Source organism: Pagrus major, chromosome 23 (assembly GCF_040436345.1).
Source record: "Pagrus major chromosome 23, Pma_NU_1.0".
In the NCBI taxonomy this organism is placed as follows: domain Eukaryota; kingdom Metazoa; phylum Chordata; class Actinopteri; order Spariformes; family Sparidae; genus Pagrus; species Pagrus major.
In genome coordinates this window covers 12464338-12473258 of record NC_133237.1, presented here as the reverse complement: position 1 = coordinate 12473258, position 8921 = coordinate 12464338, and the positions used below count along the sequence as shown (strand labels likewise).

At 35.6% G+C, this 8921-nt stretch overlaps 1 gene segment (V, D, J or C); it reads right to left on the bottom strand.

The window, feature by feature from the left end:
* Positions 1-3157: 3157 nt before the first annotated feature.
* On the bottom strand, positions 3158-7658 carry LOC141018963 (Ig mu chain C region membrane-bound form-like). The segment is given in 5 exon segments: positions 3158-3677; positions 3838-4155; positions 4255-4593; positions 5801-6100; positions 7612-7658. Coding segments are annotated over 5 exon segments (1368 nt in total).
* Between the last annotated feature and the right edge of the window lie 1263 nt (positions 7659-8921).

The following is an 8921-nucleotide window of genomic DNA, read 5'->3' as shown; positions in this document are numbered from 1 at the left end:
CACGGCATGAGGTGGAGACCAGACTTGCCCATTCTTCTCTGTGCACTCACTGTTAGGATGGGTAGGAGCCTCGGTGTCCTCTTCACTTTCAGAGGACGGGTCAGAGACACTCACAGAAGTGGAGGACTCCAGTGAGCATTCCGTGTCAGACTCCCCCTCGAAGCTTGTGTCTTCTTCAGATGAGTCCTGCAGCTCGCTGGCAGATAAAGGCTGCAGGTCTTTCTCCTTCTCTGCTCACTAATGAAATGACCCCTCTGCCAAGCTGTATGTTTATCTTCGGCCGTGAAAGCAGCCAGGTGCATAAACACAGTAACAGTTGTTTTTGCTTTGTTTTTGAGTACAGCAAAGGCAAGAGGCCATGTTTTTACTCAAGCACCTCTTCAAAGACACATGAAACACATCCCTCAAAAGATGCCATTTTTTCACCCCTGAAATGATCAGTGTGTGCTTACAGATTCAAACACACTCTCTCACACACACACGTGCGCACGCGCGCGCACGCACACACACACACACACACACACACACACACACACACACACACACACAAATCACTCTTGGGGCCCCCTGGTAGTCACACAGCTCCATAATATAAATGGCAAAAATACAAGAATTTCATGCCTCGGCCTACAATGAGAAAATGGTTGAATCTGGTGGAATACAGTAAAAATATCAAATATCACAACGTTTTTTCAAAATAAAATGCTGACATTAGATAATGCATGGTTTTATACTGTAATGGCAGTGAGATTAAAAAATGTGGTTTGAATGGCAGTCAATGAGGCATTTTTGGCCACAAAGGTGTCCAGAGGGAGTATCTGTCACTACATAAAAAATACTAATGCAATCAAATCAATTTTGCTGGTTATCTTTGACATAGCCAAGACTCTAATCACCAACAAAGCCCCATCTCCCTACTATTTATTTTATGGAAAATAATTCATTTTTTGTGTTTTTTTGTAACAAAAAATGAAAAAATTCAAATAATTAAACTGGCATTTAAAGCGTTAAAATCCTGAAAATGATTGAATGTTTGGTAGTTTTGAATAAGTGGGGAGTTGGTTAAGTGATTTATGAAAAAAAAGTAGAACAAAATATTGATGTATGATGATTTTATAGCAGTTTTTCTGTGCGTGTACATTTTTGCCATGAAGGTGTCCAGAGGGTGCAAAATACAAAAATAGAGTATAAAAGACGTGAGAGTAAAAGACATTGGATTTCAAAAAAATTACTAAAAAGAAAAGTTCTTGCAAAAATTCATGCCATAAGCTGTAACACAGCCAAAATGATCACCAAATAAAAAAAAAAAGAGAAAATTTTACAAAAATGCCCGAGGAGGGCACAAGGGTTAATTTGAAGGTGAAACTATAGACAGTGTGAACAATTTCAAAATAATGGACAAGAGAAAGAAGTTTGAGTTGCAACATAAGTGGTTATCTTCATTACAACATTTATTTTCAAAAAGATACAAAGCTCTTGTAATTAAAATGAAAAAAGACAATTGCGATTACTTACATGATACTATGAGTTTTAAAGCAAAAATGTGTGAAAAATGCTTTTTCTTTTACAGAAAGTTCACCTTGTTTCATTTAATCTGAAAAGACAGAAAAAAACATTAAAAAGTGAATTAGTAATATGCAACAAAATGATCACATTTCTACAGCTAAAGCAGTGCATTGCTGCATCATAAAAAATATCCCTGGAAAATAAAACTGGAACGAAAAATATTTGTTTTGGATTTCAGAGGTCTGGTCTTTTTAAATTGAGATTAACCTTATCATTGTCAAGTGAGACACTGAAACATGCATGTAATCTTCTGATGATTGTAAAATAAATGTATCAATATATGGCACAAATAAAATGCTCCTGTTGTAGTTTGCTAAATTTAAATTAATCAACTTGTGAGAAAAAAAACAACATTTTGGGATTATATTAAACACAAAATAATAGCAAAATAAAATGTAATTTAGTCATAGCCATACAATTTGATATGATTATTGTTCAGACTCAAAATGTTAAATATTTGTTAAGACATAACTAGACATAACTAAAGCATACCAGAGTTGATTTGTCACCTCACCCCTCTCTAACCCTACTTTGTTTGAATTCATAAAATAGTTTTGTCTTTCTCTGCGCTCTGTGAATCACTCCAACATATAAACTCATCATTACCTTGAAAGCAGTGGTTCCAATGGTGAACAGCAGAGTGATGAGGAAGAGAAGGATGAAGGTGACAGCTGTGTCTCCCATGTTATCTTCCTCTGCCTCCATAGCACCGTTCCACTGGCTGTGAATTACAAGCTCGTACCCTGGATGTAGTGTACAGTAATTAATCAGTTAGTATTTGGGACAGAAATCTGTAGATTTGAACACTCACGAACAACCGAATTCGATTAATTTCCTTTAGTCTGGCAATATAATATAGCTATGAATCATATACAACCTTGCAGGCCAGGGTGGATTTAATCAGTAAATCATTTAGTTAGTCAGTCAATCCATGTATGAAATAATACATATTATTATAATATAATAAAATATTATATAATAAATATTATATTAATATATAAATTATATATATGTATATATATATATATATATATATATATATATATATATATATATATATATATATATATGTATATATATACATATATATATATATATATACATATATATGTATATATAAATGTTGATTATGTTGTTAAATATAAAAAAGCTGTTCCTACAATGATCCTGAATTGCTCTGGAGAGACCCCATTACTGATGTGGCATGCATGACTTGGCTTGTTGATTCATGTATTCATCATTTGACAAAGAGACCATTGAATTGGACTTTAAACGATCTGTCTTGTGTTGAGGGGCGCAAGACCCAGTAGAGTACACACATACACAAAGACAAGTCACACAAACATTGTTAAAGCACCATATACAAATTAAAATGAACAAATATGATTTAATTTTTGTCTAAAGTTAGTGTGGTGGTGCATTACTCTAGAGAAAGTCTGACATACTGTCACTGTTTTAAAGCTCACCCAGGCTGATATCTACACCTGACTTGTGTTGCATTAGGACAGCACTGTGACAGTACACTCACGAATAACATGTAGCTCACAATAATGGTCCAATGAGGACATGAAGTGCATGTGACATACAAAAACAGAGTTGCAAAGAACATTTTTTATTTTGATTTTCAATCTGCATTAAAAAGACAAACACAATGTCGTATCACAAGCAACAAACATTTAAACAACAAACAGCAGAAGACACAGCGACACAAAATGACATCTACTGGGGCTTGCACGTATCAGGGACGTTCATGTTGAGGTTGACCAGGTTGGTGTTTCCAAGTGTTCTGTACCCAATGGACCTGACAATAGCTCTAGTTGTGTTAGCCACGGACTCGTGGTAAACTGCACAGCTATAAACCTTGTCATTCTGTTTCCATTGCTCGAGGCTGACCGTTAACTGGCCATATGCAGAATAGGATCCCCTGTTTTCTATTGGGTTTGTGGTCTGAACTGTTTTGTCTGAGTCTGCAGCGTCGTCATCAACAAGCCAAGACACGTAAACGTCTTTAGGGGAGAAGTCTTTCACAAAGCAAGTCAGGGTCACCGTTTCTTTTCTAGTATGTTCTACCGGAGGCATCATAAACACTGAAGGACGCTGATGTTCTCCTCCTGCAAGCATGAGAGAACAATCAGGCCTCCTTCTACACACAGAACAGCTCTGAAGGAAATATCTGCTACAAAACACACTTAGCAATAACACTCATTAATGCATGTGAAGGCACGACAAGAGGAAGTAAGGCTTTTAGTGGACAAAGAATAGTTTTCTTACCAAAACTCCTTTCATAGACTTTCTTCAGTGGGGCAATATTCTCTGAATGTGTAACAACGCAGGTACGCTTTATCCCCCGGCTCCATTCATCGTATGAGATGTCAATTGAAATGCTGTATGTTTTTTTATTTCCTTTAACCTGGGTCATTCCGGTACCAAGTAGGTCTTTTCCGTCCTCGTTTTCAAATTTCATCTCCGTAATAGTTGGCTTGTTTTCCTGGGCTTGACACTCTAGCTTCCCTTTTCTGTTTAAAAACATGTCCTCCATTATTGGGCCATTGATTGTTATTTCCACATCTGCCTCAGGACATTCGCTAACTGTTGAGTGAAGAATAAACGTATAATATTAAACAGAAATGGCCAAAAAACAATAGGAATTGAATTTTACAAACTATTTTTAAAGAACAATTTTCTCACATCCACATGGCTTGTGGGTCACGGATGAATTCACGAATACTGGGTTGTTTTCACCAGTCCCCTCAAACAGACATGTAAACTTAGTATCCGGGGTCCACTCACTGGACTTTACCAAGAGAAAACTTGCTGCACTGTACACTTTCGTTCCATTCTCCAGCTGTCTTTCCTTAGACGGTGTCACGATCTCGTCTATTTTGTTGGTGATGTCTGCATCATTTTTCAGCCATTTGAATTGGTAACTTTTTGGTGAAAAATCTTTGGCAAAGCAGGAGAAGGAAGCCTGGTTTTCCTCATCAGAGGAGGCCAACACGCTGAGAGTTGGCAACTTATAATACACCTCTGAAAAACAAACACACACACGAAAATATATATGCAGAAGCAGAGGTGAACAATGTGCTACAGTGCTCATGTGATTTTCATTTACTATAGACCTACAATATCACTGTGTTTATGACTTTTCTGTACTTCTTTATGTCATGTGACTTGCACTCACACATATGCCTAATGATTATGCTCCTTGAATTAAAAAATTAAATACTTCTCACATAAGATTAACATAGTAAAAGAAATGACATAATTGAACAGCTGATCTTTAACGCTTGCTTCTGCACATTGATTGCTCGGGGCAAGCAACACAGATTTAACTTGATTGTTAATGATCAACATACAGTTTCCATCTATCTGCATAACTAGGAGTATGCAGATAGAAGGAAAGAAGCAGAACACATTGCAATAATCTGTTCTTGGACAGGTGCGGAGGACATACAGTATATTAGTAAGGAATTAAATACACTGAGTCAGCAGCCGAATTTACACGAGAAAGCCTTCAGCCTTCTTATTCCACCTCACTTTTTGGTTTGCCTTCTAGCCCTGCAAAACTGAATATATTCAAGGATATGTGACACTATTTAATTTGGTAATAGTTGTATTTTAATACTCTTGAAATGAGACATTAAGTGTAACGGTGTCAGAATGGCTAGACCTAATATTGCTTTCTTTTACATTAAGTTCACACGTCAGCAGCAGCTCGGGATACATTTACAAATGTGTGGTAAATCTGCTTCTAATAACACTTCTCAGAAAATCCCACAAGATGAACCTTTATATGTATTATTATAATAATAATAATTATTATTATTATTGTTATTACTATTGTTATTATGTCATAATTTTGTCCTTTTTTTGCATAAAGCATTTTCACATTAATCATGCCAAATGAATATCATTATTTTTCTCTATTAGTCAAACAAGTGAGGTTTATTTTATCATTATCATAAATAGTGACAAGAAGAAGCCTTGTAGTACATTGTTTATAGGATTGTAAATTGATAACCTTTCTTACTGAGGGTATTCTGTTTAAACCTGTATTCTACTAATATACAATTAAATATGACATTATTATCGGTTATCATTACCCAACTTGTTGTACATTTTAATATAATTAATACATTTCATTTGAAAACATTCACATTTTTGAATAATTATAAAACCAGATTTCAAAACAACTACTAAAAAGATATTAATATATAATCATCATAAGTCTTACTTGGCTTTTGGAGAATAACGGCTGGTGGATTTCCCCCTGCATGTGTCACGGCACATTGGAAAGACTGTCTTTCATCCCAGTCCTGTTTCGACACTTGGATTTGACTGATTCCTGTATAGAAGTTGCCCGTCTGTACTGGAGGGTACTGAATGGAGTTTGTCAAGGCAGCCCCATTTTTGGTCCATGCATAGGTCAGTGAGGAGGGTGTGAAGTCAGTTGCAAAACAGCCAAGAGTGACCGTGTTTCCAGTCCCAGAGCCACATTGCATCAGGGGAAACACAGTTGGTGATTTTGGAGTGGCTAAAAAAAGAAAAACACATGTGTAAATACAGTACCACAAAAGAAAAAATCAATCAAAAAATTCAACACAACAGACATTATTTACCAAGCAGTTGTCAAAGTAGAGAGGAGTCAATTGAATTGATCATTACTGTAACAGAACACATAAAGTAATAATACACTGACTGAGGGAAATTCAAGTCCACTCCAGACAAGCAGTTTTATGTTTCCCTCTGCCATTTATTTTGATGTTTGTTGCACAAAGGTTAACCTCCCTCAATAGTATTATTTGTGGTAGTGTTTTTTATAAAACTATGTATATCGGTAAATTGCTGTAAATGCACATCTTTGACAATATTGATTTGTAATTTAGTACTTTTTTTTAGATTGAAGGATCGAAGGTTTAAGTTAATCTAAGAAAAACATATTATTTTGGTCAAATCGGCAATTACATATGACGTTAAAGAATATTCTTACCTGATGAAACAGTTACCATTGTACCCTTTCCCCAGTAGTCAAAAGCAGCCCAGCCGCACAGTGCTGAATCTACTAGGCTGTTAGTATGAAAAGTCTACATCTACTAATGTCGAGCGCAAAGTCTTCCTCAACATTTAATTAATGTTATAAAATCTGTTTAAATTACCCAAAATACAGTAGACATAAATATTCACCAGTAAGTCCTACTGAGAGTATCGCTATTTGACTTTTTACACTACACACTGTATTAAAAGACTTAACTTTTGAAGTGACACTTGACACACTGAGAACTAACAATACAACTTAAAGATTACATTTTGCAATATGAAACGTCGCCTGTTGTAAATTTTAAATCGTACAAATCTTACCTGATGACACTGTTACCATGGTGCCTTTTCCCCAGTAGTCGAAAGCTTTGTAGTAGCACAGTGTTGAATCTATTTAACTGTTAGTATAAAAAGTCTACGTCTTCCAGTGTGCAGTGAAAAATCTTTACCTTAACAATTAATTAAACACACTGTTATAAAATCCACTTATATGAACCAGACCACAGTAAAGATTCACCAGTGAGTCCTCCTGACAATATTACTTTGACTTTTTACACTACACACTGTATTTAAACTCCTTACTTCAGAAGTGACTTAAACGTTACATTTTACAATATGAAACGTCGCCTGTTGTAAATTTTAAATCGGTACAATTCTTACCTGATGACACTGTTACCATGGTGCCTTTTCCCCAGTAGTCGAAAGCAGCACCGTAGCACAGTGCTGAATCTACTTAACTGTTCGTATTAAAAGTCTACGTCTTCCGTTAATCAGCCGCAAATCTCTGTCTCAACATTTAATTACAGCCACTATATTATAAGTCCCACTTAAATGACCCAGAATACACGAGCCACAAATATTCACCAATGAGTCCAACTGAGAGTATTGCTGTTTGACTTTTTACACTACACACTGTATTAAACCACTTTACTTTTGAAGTAACCTAAACATGACATTTTACAATATGAAACGTAGCCTGTTGTAAATTTTAAATCGAACAATTCTTACCTGATGACACCGTTACCATGGTGCCTTTTCCCCAGTAGTCAAAAGCTTCGTAGTAGCACAGTGTTGAATCTACTTAACTGTTAGTATGAAAAGTCTACGCCTGCTAATGTCAATCGCAAAGTCTTCCTAAACTTTTAATTCAAGCCAATGTTTTAAAATCCATTTAAATGACCCAAAACACAGTGGCCATAAATATCAACCAGTAAGTCCAACTGAGAATATTGCTGTTTGACTTTTTACACTACACACTATATTAAACCACTTTACTTTTGAAGTAACCTAAACATGACATTTTACAATATGAAACGTAGCCTGTTGTAAATTTTAAATCGAACAATTCTTACCTGATGACACCGTTACCATGGTGCCTTTTCCCCAGTAGTCAAAAGCTTCGTAGTAGCACAGTGTTGAATCTACTTAACTGTTAGTATGAAAAGTCTACGCCTGCTAATGTCAATCGCAAAGTCTTCCTAAACATTTAATTCAAGCCAATGTTTTAAAATCCATTTAAATGACCCAAAACACAGTGGCCATAAATATCAACCAGTAAGTCCTACTGAGAATATCGCTATTTAACTTTTTACACTACATGTGGAATTAAAACACTTTACTTTTGAAGTGACTTAAACATGACATTTCACAGTACAAAACTTAGCCTGCTGTAAAATTTAAACCGTTCAAATCTTACCTGATGTCACTGTTACCATGGTGCCTTTTCCCCAGTAGTCAAAAGCCCAGTAGTCACAGTTAAGAGAGTCAATTGAAACTTCTGACTAAAACTCGTAACTGTAATATCCCATTACTTCATGTCATATAGTTCGGTTTGGTTGCTGGCGGTTAAAATCAAACTAAAATGTACACCAATTGTTAAAGTTTCTTTCCAACTGAAATTAATAGAAAGGAGTTTTACACTTTTCACAACTTTCTTGTCCGGCTACAAAATATTGTTGGTCGTCTTATCAATGACCAACAGTTGACTGCATGAAAATGATAAAATAAACATAATTTGATCAGGAATTTTATTCTGGAATCATGAATGTTAAAATTACATACCTGATGTGACTGTGACCATGGTGCCTTTTCCCCAGTAGTCAAAAGCGTAGTCACAGTTCAACAAACTATTAACCGCTGCATACAAAAACCTGTTCCCAGATATCTACACTTTCCGTGGTCGGTCATTTTATGACAATATACTCTCTGACACATTTTTATCGGCTTTAACAAATAAGGATTCAGAAGATGGAACTAAAAATTGTTTTCCTGAATGTCTTTTAGTCACACACATTTAACATACAGTATTCCAGACACGT